A 13,460-nucleotide genomic window follows, 5' to 3' on the forward strand; every position below is an offset into this window, starting at 1 on the left:
CGAATGTCTAGCATATTAACTAACTCTCTTTGCAGGGCTTTTAGTCCACACAGGCAATTAGTGAGCTAGGGGTCCACACACCGACTTTTTTCCTTGCTTATGTAGACAAGGACTTTCTGAACAGAGCCACAGAAACACAGATGTTGTGCATTTGGATAACCTCCAAGGTCAAATCTTTCCAGGCACAGTAGGGGAGCAGGAGTCTCTAAGGGCAAGAGTATGAAAATGGACTACAAAAGGGATTGCATACTGCCGAACTGTTCAGCAAGATTAAAAAAACCAAGAGAACATCTGGGGACAAAGAAGGGAAATGATCCTCAGCTGTGCAGCTCTAGTAGTCTGCTGAACAAAATTCATAGGTGCTGGCTATGCAGAAGACTTACAAAAGGCTTACATCATGTCCACCATTATGAGGGGAAGTTTTATGATGCCAGGCAACCCCAGTCAGTATATCTGTTTGGTCTTTTTTACTCGGGCTTTGTCTAAGGAGCAGGATTTATCCCTTCTAAGCATATTATGAATTTGCTGTATTTGCTAAATATTCATAGCTAAACCCTGTATGCTTCTTCTTTGATCTGGGAGTTCTTTTCAGATAAAATCTCAAGAGTTTTTTTACTAGCTCTGGTTTACCTTCTGATGTGATAACAGTGAATTTGTGTCACGTGTCCCAATACAGGTTCAATGAGAAAAGGTTTAAGCTTGGAAAGAAACAGGGTAGAGATTAACTAGTAAAGAAGAGAAAATAGGTTCAGGTGGAGAATAAAATGAAAGCCAGAAAAGGAAAGAGTTTAATTTAAGAGTTATCAAATACTTCTGTCTGAAAATGGAGAATGAATTAAAGATATGGAGAAGTGTACTAAATGCCTTGGTCCTACACTGAAGCAAGCTATAGCATGTTTGGTTATATAAGCCACAGACGGTAAAGTTCACTGCTGTGGTCCATGGCAGGTTGGCAAGAATAAATGCACAAAAAAACTATTTCTGTGGCCTGTCAGAATTGGGTGCACTCTCACATTTTAACTTGCATATAGAGAAGCAGAAGAAGGAGTAGGTAATCCGTTTTCTGCTCAATGTCAGTTACACTCTAGTTGAACCTTTTCCCAGAAAACTTGTTAATGTGTTGTCTTGGTGCCAGAGAAGATGTTTCTTGACAAAATATCCTCACCTCACTGAAAGCCATCCTTATTGATAGATAAGAAAGAGAGTAAGAGCTCAAATAAGGCCAGTTTTGCTCAGCAAAAATTATCCTTGCAAAGAATAGAGAAGCATTTTGTTCATTTCAGAGACTGTTTTTCTCTACTTCTTTGTTTCATTACCCTTCATTGCACCTGCTCAGAATTTAGCATTTCAGGATACACTAATACGATCACTGCCTTTTTATTTGATTCTCAAAATAAATAGTTAAAGCTGTAAGTTCAAGATTGGAGTGTTTCATTTTCTAAATTATGTATCTTTGTCACTTACTTTGGCCTGATCTTGAAAATGCCATTTGAAGAATTTTACTTTTTTTTTTTTAAATGTCTGTTAAATGTGAATTTCCCCAGTGTTCTTTGTCTGTTTTCAAGCGAGCTTTTCTTTGCAAGTAATTAAAAAAAACACACTTCACAGTTGTTCTGTTTTGAATTCAAGGATTTGTCTCTGACCTTTGCTAAAACTTGTGAAATCACAAGGAGATAAGCATGAAAGAAATCATGTGCTGTTCAAGTACTTAAAGTCCAGGGAAATGCACTGAAGTAGAAAGGGGATTAATAGAAGAAGGAGCGTGAGGCCAAGCCATACTGTGTTGGTAGAAGAAGGATTAGTAAGCAGACTGAACCAGGAGAGAACATTTTCTAAATTATGTATCTTTGTCACTTACTTTGGCCTGATCTTGAAAATGCCATTTGAAGAATTTTACTTTTTTTTTTTTAAATGTCTGTTAAATGTGAATTTCCCCAGTGTTCTTTGTCTGTTTTCAAGCGAGCTTTTCTTTGCAAGTAATTAAAAAAAACACACTTCACAGTTGTTCTGTTTTGAATTCAAGGATTTGTCTCTGACCTTTGCTAAAACTTGTGAAATCACAAGGAGATAAGCATGAAAGAAATCATGTGCTGTTCAAGTACTTAAAGTCCAGGGAAATGCACTGAAGTAGAAAGGGGATTAATAGAAGAAGGAGCGTGAGGCCAAGCCATACTGTGTTGGTAGAAGAAGGATTAGTAAGCAGACTGAACCAGGAGAGAAAATAGCAGTGCTTATTTCAGGTTAGACACAGCCGTAGGACGTGCAGAAATAGAACAGGATCTCAGTAGAGGAGATATACCAGAAAGGGAGAACAAACACAATGCATGAAGCATTGTAGCTTCACCTTCTGGTGGAGTTGCCATTAGAAAACAGGAAAGGAACACAGAGGGGAAATGCTGATCAGAGAACAAGATACACTAGTTAAATGCAGAAAAGAAAGGCATGAACGGGGTGCAGGATTGGTGTGGAAAAAAGGGTTCAAAATACTAGTGCCTTTGGTTTTAGCATTTTGTGGTAGTGAAGTAAATCTGGCTGGCAGACGTACAATGTGAATGAATGTTTGGGAAGCACTTAGAATTCAATGAGTAAATATAGCTCTAGGTAGTTACTATGTTTCGTGCAGATAATGGGAGAAGAGAAGAACATTATTGTCTGTAGTCAGAGTTGTTCACTTTTCCAGTTGAAGTATCAAAGTACAGGGTTCGAAGGCCGTTTCTGGGGTGGAAGGAGTAGCCTGGAGGTTTGTATCACTCATTTTTATTCTCTTCTCTCTCTCCCCCCCTCTTTTTTTCTCTCTTTCTGTAGAGGCAGCTGGGTGCCCCAGCGCAGGAGAGGAGAAGTCAGCGTGTGTGGACTGTTGGCTCTCGGAAGGAGCTGGCTCTGCTGGATCTGCCGTCATGCAGCTCCCCATGCTGCTGCTCCTTTCCCTGCCACCGCTTCTTAGCATGCTTGGCCAAGCTGGAGCTCAGTTCCCTCGCCAGTGCGCTACGGTCGAGTCCCTGAGGAGCGGCATGTGTTGCCCAGACTATTTCCCTGTGTTTGGGCCAGGTACTGACCGGTGTGGTGTGTCTACAGGGAGGGGCCGGTGCATACAGGTGACTGTCGATTCGCGACCCCATGGCCCACAGTACATCCATGATGGGCGGGATGACCGTGAGCAATGGCCCATACGCTTCTTCAACCAAACGTGCCGGTGCAACTCTAACTTCTCTGGTTATAACTGTGGGTCATGTCGCCCCGGCTGGAATGGACCTACCTGCAGCCAACCAATCAATATAGGTAAGAGCATCAGAAATATGACATGAAAATTGCCTGTTGGCAGTGCTTGCTTCTAAATGTATGTAGCGTATTTCTTTTATTTAAAATACAAAATGGCCCTTATATTTATTTAGCAAATGTACGTTGCCATAAGGGTTATTAAGGCAGCTGCTAGATGAGTTGTTCAGCTTGTGTAACAAGCACCTACCTTTACTACCCAATAAAAGGAAGAAACAAAACCTGTAGTCAGTGCATGATTAGGACCAAAGTCCATTAAAGAATAGAACATCTAAGTTGAAAAAATTATATTCTTTGGAATTATTTAAGAGTAAAATAATTTATATAGACATGTATGTGTGTTTGTGAGCATGTCTGGGAATAATACGTATCTAGGTAGCATGTTTAATACCTTGTGACTACTTTAAGTGTGACAGCAGCTTTTTTGATTCAAAATCCCTTAATACATTTCTAAACCATGTACCTAGCCTTGTAAATTTTTACTTACCTAGTTGCTGTCAATGTCTTTAAAAGCCTTAAGTTATGACTATGAGCTGTTCAGATGAATCAGCACAGGGACTGGTGGGCCTTTCTGAGAGTTCTCCAGTTTCAGTTTAGTCCAGAATACCAGTAAACAGATGTCTAAAATTTTTTGAAACAGTTATGAAATCCTTGTGAAACTGGAAAAATGTTGAATATTATAGGTAAATTGAAAAAGACAGGCAGGCTTTGGGACAGATCCTTGTTCTCAAGTCAAAACCATCTGAATGAACCAGATTTCAGTCTTCATTAGTGAAAGTTTAAAGGTGTTATTGAAATCCTGTAAAATCCGTAATGCCCCAAATGAGTGATGGGTTCTGTTGGCATGAGAAACAACAGGTCTCTAGCAGAAACGTGCAGTGCCTCTTGCAGAAACGGAAATCAGCATTGACATTATTTTCATCAGATAGGAAATGCTCCATGAACATGACTGCATGTTCCAGCAAGGGTTAACAAAGGACCATTTACCAATTCACAATCTTAAGAATAAGATTCCTTAAAACAACTTATTGAGGACTGTGGGAAAGACCTTAGGATTTTATTCATCCTTTGAGCTCCAGGAAGCAAACTAGAAAGCAGAAAGTATGACTCATGACTTGGATCTGCTAAGCCAGGTTGCACCCTCTGATGCTCTGGCCTGTTCTCATTAACAACAATGATAACTCTGAAAAATAACGAAGAAATAAATGTTAACACACACAAACTTAGCAAAATAAATCTGGAGATAGGCAAAAAAGCAGCTTTAGCTGATTTTCTAGGGTATACAAGAGCATTTTTTACTTTTCTCACTTATTAAATCCTTTACTAGTCAGTAAAATGCTAAGCAAATCAGATTTATCATGCATGACAACATGAGTTTAAATAGAGGAAATTAGCTTCTTATTATGCTTTAAGTTTCCACATGGAGGTCACCTCTTTTGTCCATCCATGGAGCTGGCCCCAGCTGCTCAGACTTTAGAAATAATTGTTTAATTACTGTTGCCATATCCATATAAAATATCTGTAAAATGCAGTTTGGTGCCTTCATATCTTCTAAATTCATGCCTAACTTTAATAGTAGTCTCAATTTTTTATTGTTGTTCAGGCATATAATTTGAAAAATGAAAAGGTTAAGATGTTTATGTAAATCAAAATTAGATAGATATTTTTAGTGCACTACTTAAAATGAACAACAAAAAACCTTTCAGTGACCAGGGCCAGCATACCTGTTCAGTTCTGCAAAACAGAAAAGCATGTTTCAGGATACAGAGTCCTTGGATGAAATTCATGCTTCATAAGAGTATTTCTATAAACTTCAATGAAGCCAAAATATCCCCACTGAATCAACTCTATATAGTGAAATGTAATTCACTTTTATTCTTCATATTAATTCATGCTGAAGACCTGTTGCTTCTCATATCAACATAGTCTATCACTCATTTGGACAATTATGGATTTTACGGTATTTTTTATAATGAAAATGAGTGCATGTTGAAGAATATCTGTGAGGACTTCTACCTGTGCCTTAGTTTAAACTTAGCCTGAAATCTTCTCAGTCCAGGTGAAAGAGTGCTGGATGGACTGAGGTGATGTGGACTCTGTTCCTCTTGCTGATATACTGGTATTTCAACAAGTCAATTTTCTTCCTTGTTTCACTGCCTATATGTGGACAATGATACTTTTAAATGGTTTTGAGATATACTGCTAAAAAGGACTAATATATGGCTGTTGTTAATAATAGCAGGTAATGACATGAAAGAGAGATGTTGTACTGTGTGAAATTCACAATTCACAATTCACTGGTGAATCTGCTATTTTTCCTACAAAGGTTCAGGCATAAACAATGTACTTCTTCACTAAATTGTCAAGTGGTAGAGCTTCTGATTATTATAAATTGCTATATAGTATTCTTTTCTTGTAAAGTATTACCACAGGAAACCTTAAGTATACTGGATGAAGTTCTGAAAGGTTTGTGTGACAAAGAACTATCTGTCATTTCTCTGACAAGATGGAAGGATAGTCTGTAACAGTACTCCTGAAAGCACTAAAATTGCAAGGTTTTGGGCTTTACTTTTATTTGGCTCAACCTTTATGCTCAGTAGTCTCTGAATTGCCCCAATAAAAAATGAGTAAATGCTTGAAGAAAAAGGGACTTACCCGGAATTATTAGGAGCAAAATAAATTAGTCCTGTGGGATCAGACTTGAGTGTCTATTCTATTAGTAACTTGCTCCTTCTGTATCCTCACAGTTAGGAGGAATCTTTTGGATCTGAGTGCAGAAGAAAGGAGGCGTTTTGTGAATGCTTTACACCAAGCCAAGATGACAATCCATCCTGACATTGTTATTGCCACACGAAGACGTGAGGAAATATTTGGACCAGATGGCAACACACCACAATTTGAGAATATCTCCATTTATAACTACTTTGTGTGGTCTCATTATTATTCTGTCAGGAAGACTTTCCTTGGTGCAGGGCAGCAGAGCTTTGGAGGAATTGATTTCTCTCATGAGGGACCAGCTTTTGTCACATGGCATAGGTACCATCTACTGCAGCTTGAAAGAGACATGCAGGTAATGTTCATGTCAAAGTTAAGCCATGTGTTCATGCTATGTTTTGTACAGTTAAAGAACTTCTCCCAATATTACAATAGGCAAAAATTATAGCAGCTCTTTCTACACGTTGAAATAATTCTGCTTCAATTTCAGTAACTCATTAAGTATACTAATACAGTGCATTTAGGTTTTAGACTGTTATTGTTATAGAGATGATAAAAAGAATGTTTCAATCAGAGTAATGGAAAGCATAAAATTTACATTAAAATCCCCTTTAAAAATAGATACAAAATCTAGATATATCCATAGAAGGCATTTTACTGGACCAACAAAAGTTATTGCCAGTGTTATTTTTAATATCAAGACCCTGATCCTTGACTAAGTTAGACTAATCAAAGCAGAAGAAATTCTATGGAAAAGTATTACAGAGATGGCTTGGGGATTCAGAATCACATTTTATTTGTATAATTAGTGTAAGTTGTTAGAGAAATTAGTATTTTGTTATACTCTGTTCCATAAATCAGTGATTCTCTTCTTTCTCTTTCCTTCTATGGACCTATCCATAAAAGGAATATATTATTTTATAGACCATCATCCTTCTTAAAGAAGAGAGAATTAAGTTTTCAAGGTCAAGATTAAATAGTCTTTGAAATCTTTTCAAGTGTTTCCACTAGTTTCAATGGTTCTGTGTCAGGCTAAGGCACAAACTCCCTTCAAAAACTCACATTTGACATCAGTGGCATTTCATTATGTGGAAGCCCTGAGCAGTTCCAGCTCTTGGTGATTTATTATATATTCCTATTTATGTTAGTAAACTTGATCATTAGTTAAGCCAATTTGGCTGGCCAACACATCCTGGTATACAAATATTGGAAGCCAGGACACACTCCAGAACTGTTCAACTCCAACCCATACTAGAACCAAACAATGATAATTTGTATCAGTATCCCTTTTCCTTACTTTTCCATCCGCTCAGTAATTCCACAGTTGGCTTAGTGTGCTACAAATGCTGCTGGTGTTGACAGGCCATTAAAGATATCTGGAAAAATGGGGTATCAGTATTAAGTGATGTTTCTTACTACTTACGATATGGTTTCATGGAAGAGAAATATGTCTTATTAACGAGGGAGATCCATGACTCGATTCAATAGTCCAACTAAAGCATCAGGGTGAAAAACTACCGAAAGCTTTTACATAGCTTTCATAGATTTTCCATAGATTTCCTCTCCTCCATGAGACAGGACTCTGACTGTTACTATGATGTATTTAACTGTTTTTTAACATCCTTCTAGCAGTAAATATTATAGCTGTCTGGGGCACACATGTATTAACACCATATTTATGTGGTTTAGAACATGCTGCAGGATCCCACTTTTGGACTGCCCTACTGGAACTTTGCAACAGGACAAAACACCTGTGATGTCTGCTCGGATGACTTGATGGGAGCTAGAAGCAATTTTGATGTCTCTCTTATCAGCCAGAACTCAATCTTCTCTCAGTGGCGAGTGCTATGTGAAAATATAGAAGACTATGAAACTTTGGGAACCATCTGTAACAGTAAGTATGACTGCTGGCAGATATTTGGAGAGAAAATCCTTTTAATAATAAATAAATATAATACTTTACAATGGCTTTTCCCAGCCAAAAAGTCTTAAAGTGTTTTTTGAATATTCTTAATCCAAGTTTCATCAGTCTTCTGAGATAATATATACTTATCATCTGTCTTGCACTGAGGCACCAAGCAGTTCAAAATTTGTTCAGGAGCTTATAGCAAAGGAAGAGCTAAATGCTTTGACTTCCCTTCTTATGCAGTATCTATTCATCAGTGTGCCATAAATAATTAAATCTGGCATTGTCATTTCTTAACTGAAGCTTAAGTTTTCTTCTGACTACTCCACTTATCAACTTCATGGCATTCTGCTACTAAAAGGAGAACATCTAACAAATCCCTGTGTTAACTGCGTGGAGCATGTTTTGAAGGTGAAGAATATTGAATCCTAACACATCTACCTCAGCTACAAAAGCTAAAAAATCCCAGCAAGATTCTTGCATAATCATTACCTTCAAGCCACAATTCAGCATCTTCATGGAAATGGGGGGGAGAATACAGGGAAAAACCACAATATTGGATTAGTCACCTGCATAATCAACTATAGTCCTTTTCCCAGCTACTTTATCAGGACATCCTCAAAACTTTTGTCCTAGGTCTCATCAAGAAATCACATTGAAAACTATAGAAAATTTTCCCAAAACACTTACAGAACCATAAATTACTGTAAGAGGCTTTTAGATGCTTTTTTAAATGCTGGTGCAAAGGATCCAGCACACAGGACCCCATGAAGATTCAAATTCTGTGCCTGACATGAGAAATTAACCCATTCATTCAGTTTAAGTGTCATTTCTGAGGGATTTTTTTTCCCCATGTTTCAGTCAGAAGGATGCATTCTGTGGCCTACTGTTTTGCACCGGTATTGTTTCCTCTCTTCTCTCCAACCCCAGGCACTGAGGGTGGTCCCATCCGAAGAAATCCTGCTGGAAATGTTGCACGGCCCATGGTACAGCGTCTCCCAGAGCCAGAGGATGTTGCTCAGTGTTTGGAAGTTGGTGTATTTGACACTCCTCCTTTCTATTCCAATTCAACAGACAGTTTCCGTAACACAGTAGAAGGTAAACATGGCAAATAAAAGGACCTGGAACAACTCCAAATAAGCCAAGGGAACAGACTTACCATTTTTGCTGTTGGAAGTATGAGTTTAGAGACAGTCTATTGGACACTAAGAACACATTGTTCTTAGCATTAAGTATTAGCTTAGTATTAAGTGGAAACAAGCTCTGGGTAAATTACTTTATAGCTTATGTCAGTTCTTTAAATGTGTAAAAGCCTCAGAAGTCTGTCACTGGCGTACTAAGTAGAAACTAGCTGAGATCAGGCCCTTGCAACCTAGTAATAGGTTGCCGTTGCTGAAAACAGACAGCCCTTGCCTGCAGATTGATGCAGCTGCACCCTTAAATGAGGCAAAAAAGTGCTCATAGCAGTTACTCTTGTATCTGAATTAAAACAAAAAAAAGAAAGCAAAAGAAATTGCAAGCCCTGGTAGTACTTAATGAGATGGTATTGAAGTAGTAATTGAGATCTGGGTATAGGATTTACTGCTAGACATGTTAGTCCTTCTCTCTGGGCCATATAACTCTGTTCTTCTCTAAGCTCTACACATTTAAAATGAAATTTTCAGTCACTGGCGTCTGAACACACACACCTCAACATAGAAACCAGCCTAAAGATTTGATCCATGCTGTTCAGCCAGTATACTGCCAGCTGCTCTGCACTTTAATAATCCAGAGTTTTTAACAGGAAAGACTAGGATTCATGAGAAAAGATTACCAAGTGACAGTTCAAATCCCTACCAGACCTCCTGTAGCTCCTCTGGCTCTTTTGAAGAGGCGTAATTCCTATGACAGGGAGGTTCTGCTCCATTTTCTTTCTCTTGGAGAATAAAACCAAGAATCTGCACCAACCATTTAAGTATATGAAAGTTTTGGATGCTTACCATGTTTGACAAATGGGCTATCAATATCTAGGTATCTAAACATGGCTTTAGCCAATTAACTGTACAGACCCCTCTCTGGAAAGTTTGGCCAGAGCTTGAAAACAGAAGTTTTCATGATGCTTCAGATCCTGACATCTGACATGAGGGTTACGAGGTGTTGGGCACTAACAGAGTTACATAGGGTATCTTCACTGAAAAAACAGCATGTGAAGCTTTCTGAGATGTGTTCACAGTAAGCATGGAAATGATGGGTGGAAACATAACAGCTGGCTCATTAGGATAGATGGTAACATACACACACTTAAGTCAGCAGTTAGAAAACACATGCAACTATTTCAGTTATGCTGAAAGATATGTAGGTCCCAAATATATACCTTTATTTTCATGCTATAATGTGGTTTATTTTGGCCATTTTTGCATTAGATCCCAACAGCCTTGCATTCCACATTCTCAGCATTCTTTTGTAAAGGCTATTTTAATCTGAAAATTATGCATGCTAGGGACATTTCTCAAATGCCAGTAGGTAGATAATTAGCTACTCATTTATGTTAAGCAAGGCAACACAACAACATGACAGCCTTTCAGAGGAAAAAGTATCCAGCTGGGACTGCAGCTTTTAAACAAAATCTTCACTGGGATTTTTTGTGTTCTTCTTTGTGTGTATATTCAGGGTACAGTGATCCTTCAGGGAAATACGACCCAGCAGTTCGAAGTCTTCACAACTTGGCTCATCTATTTTTGAATGGGACAGGAGGGCAAACTCATTTATCACCAAATGATCCCATTTTTGTCCTCCTGCACACATTTACAGATGCTGTTTTTGATGAGTGGCTGAGAAGGTATTCTGCAGGTAAGATGTGCTCATGGACAGAGGCGGGATGGGTGGTTATCAGTCTTTGCAGTCACAGGAGCTCAGCTGCTTCTTGTGGGACAGGAAGATGCCCCTAAGCTTAGGAGAGGACTGGAATTTTAACAGTATAGTTAACAAAAACAGTAATAACAAGCAAGCTCCCTTCCTTACCCCACTGACATCCATTTTCAAATCACTGCCTGTGAAGGGACTTGGCCAGAGATACCAGGCACAGTTCAAGAAAACAAAATGTGCAAATACATTGTCTCCATAGAGCAAAGACAGTGTAACCATGGAAGGTCCAAATACTTCATGGACAGTCTGTCGTTGTGTGGAGTAAATATCTATGTTTCTTCTTGTCAGACAAGATCAGATGCCATGCACACCCTCACAATTCATTTTGACCACCTTTTTGATTTACTACCAGCATTCCATAACCATTTCCATATCCGTTCAAAGGATGGTCACTGTTGCTGCCCTTGCTTCTTTAACTCTGAAAAGAAGAGAGAAAAGGAATAAAGGAGGAAGTGAGGAAGAGGGAGGAAGGAAGGAACTGCAAGGAAGGAAGGAAAAAAGAAATAAAGAAGAAGGGGATTGGCATCAGTGAACTAGGGGGAGAATTCTGTGTAGCCCTAATGTCTGTGTATTAGTCTGCACAAAGCAGTGACTGTATTCCTCTTAGGACAATCCAGCCCCTTCTTCCTTCTTCTACAGAGGACAGATGCTGTTGCACAACTGAGACTTACTTGTGCAGCTTCCACAATCTGCCTCATGTATTTTTCCCACATCAACTATCAGAGAGCAATTGTATCCCCTTGTGCTACTTACATGACCTATCACAAGCTTTTGCATCAGCTTACCAGGATGGAGGGGTTTTTTTGATTCAGCTGACTTTCTCCTGATTTACCATAACATTGCAAAAAAATTCCACTGGAGTTCATATCAGCTGCCTCCTGAAATGCATGAGAGAGCTCTTCATCACTGTTACAATCAGACAAAGCCAGATTGTAGCAAAAATGTTTTCCAAGTCCTCCATACATACCTATTTCTCCTTTTCCATGCAAGAAGAAATGAAAAGCCCAACATAGGCTGAAAGTTTTATAATTTACTGGTGGTTTCCATTAAAAAACAGAGATATGATTAGTGGTCTTGCTTTTGGACATAGCAGAGCTCTCCATTCTGGATCTGTCGCACTGGAAAACGAATCCTTCTAGATTAATTTATGTTAAGAACAAACAAATTGAGGTACTCAAAACCCTGAGTCACTGTTGGAAAAAAAAAGAATTAGTGTAAATTATTTTGATTTTATTTACAGAAATGTGATTTGACTTTCAAATTTAGATATCTCAACATATCCACTGGAGAATGCCCCTATTGGACATAACCGACAGTACAATATGGTGCCTTTCTGGCCTCCAGTTACCAATAATGAAATGTTTGTTAGTGCACCAGAAAACCTGGGATACAGCTATGAAGTCGAGTGGCCAGGTAAACTGTCTAACCTAGATGCTTCCTCTTTGTTTTCTCATCGTGTCTTTCTCCCTTTAAGTTTATGCATCATATAAAAAAGTTGGTTCAAATTTCACAAACAATATTTGATGCCCTTGTAAAGGTCTATTTCTTTTTTTTCTTGCCTGGCTTTCCAAATCAGTTGTGTTTGGGATTTAGTACAGATAAATAGCTACTGATTATAGATTGTTCCTGCATGAAGCTCCCACTATCCACTGCAATTTTTGGAGAAGTTCTCATTTGGATCTAAACCTTGCAGAAGGTCCTTATTCCTATATCATATGCCTTCATTAAATCACTAGAGAGAGTGCAAATGCCTCACAAACCAGAGAGCAGAATAAAGGTCCAGGACTGTTTTTAGAGCGTAACAAGAGAGACTGAAATTTTCTCACATTTTGGAACAAATATTATCAACCAAAATTGAAACTAGTTCTACTTCACTACTCATTGAATAATTACAGATACTGAGCTTTGGTCTGTCCCTCTGATGTTTATCCATATACTTGACATTTACTTTTAATAACTTTCCCTTTTGCTTTCCTTCCTGTAGGTCGGGCCCTCCATGTCACAGAGATGATAACTATCGCAATAGTGATTGCACTGGTTCTTGTTGCAATTATCTTTGCTGCTGCTGCATGTATCGTACGTGTCAAGAAAAATAAGGATGAGTTGCATCAGCCTCTTCTTACTGACCAGTATCAGCACTACTCGGAAGATTATGATGGCATACCAACACCAAGCCAGTCTGTTGTTTGAAGAGACAGCACTTTTTGCATCTGACTGAAACTGATTATTTTGCTGTATTTTATAAATGGTGGTTATCCATCTGCTTTAAAATAAAGAGCATAAACTGTCAGCTGTCTTGATATGTTTGCTTCAGGCTTCACCTCCTCTTTCATCACACCTAGGCATCAATAAGTCACCTTTGCAATGCTAATTCTGTGTTGATTTTAATAGAATTCCACTAACTCTTCAGAGCTCACCTGCAAGCATTTTTCATGCATATTTCTGTAAAATCTGGTAAAATTTCATTAACTTGCCAATGTCATCTGACTTCACCTAGCCTTTATACCCAGAATTCTTTTACAAGGTACTTTTGTGAAAAGATCAAGTCTAGAATGGGACAGAAGCAGAATCCAAAATACAAGTAGACACCTTGGTTAAGCGAGTGGAAACGTGTTTCAAAAGAGCCAGCGCACCAGCAGGGAGCTACAGGGGAATTCTG

General features: G+C 38.5%; 1 protein-coding gene across 1 annotated transcript; it reads left to right on the forward strand.

Moving 5' to 3' along the window:
- The first annotated feature begins 2,896 nt into the window (after positions 1-2,896).
- TYRP1 (tyrosinase-related protein 1) lies at positions 2,897-13,001 on the forward strand. Its single transcript, XM_009328052.1, has 7 exons — positions 2,897-3,279; positions 6,024-6,346; positions 7,681-7,885; positions 8,828-8,995; positions 10,547-10,726; positions 12,068-12,214; positions 12,786-13,001. Exons 1-7 carry the CDS (start codon positions 2,898-2,900, stop codon positions 12,989-12,991), a joined length of 1,611 nt encoding a protein of 536 aa, XP_009326327.1. The 5' UTR covers position 2,897; the 3' UTR covers positions 12,992-13,001.
- The last annotated feature ends 459 nt before the right edge of the window (positions 13,002-13,460 follow it).

The sequence above is a fragment of the Pygoscelis adeliae genome, unplaced genomic scaffold, assembly GCF_000699105.1.
Source record: "Pygoscelis adeliae isolate BGI_AS28 unplaced genomic scaffold, ASM69910v1 Scaffold45, whole genome shotgun sequence".
Taxonomy (NCBI): Eukaryota; Metazoa; Chordata; class Aves; order Sphenisciformes; family Spheniscidae; genus Pygoscelis; species Pygoscelis adeliae.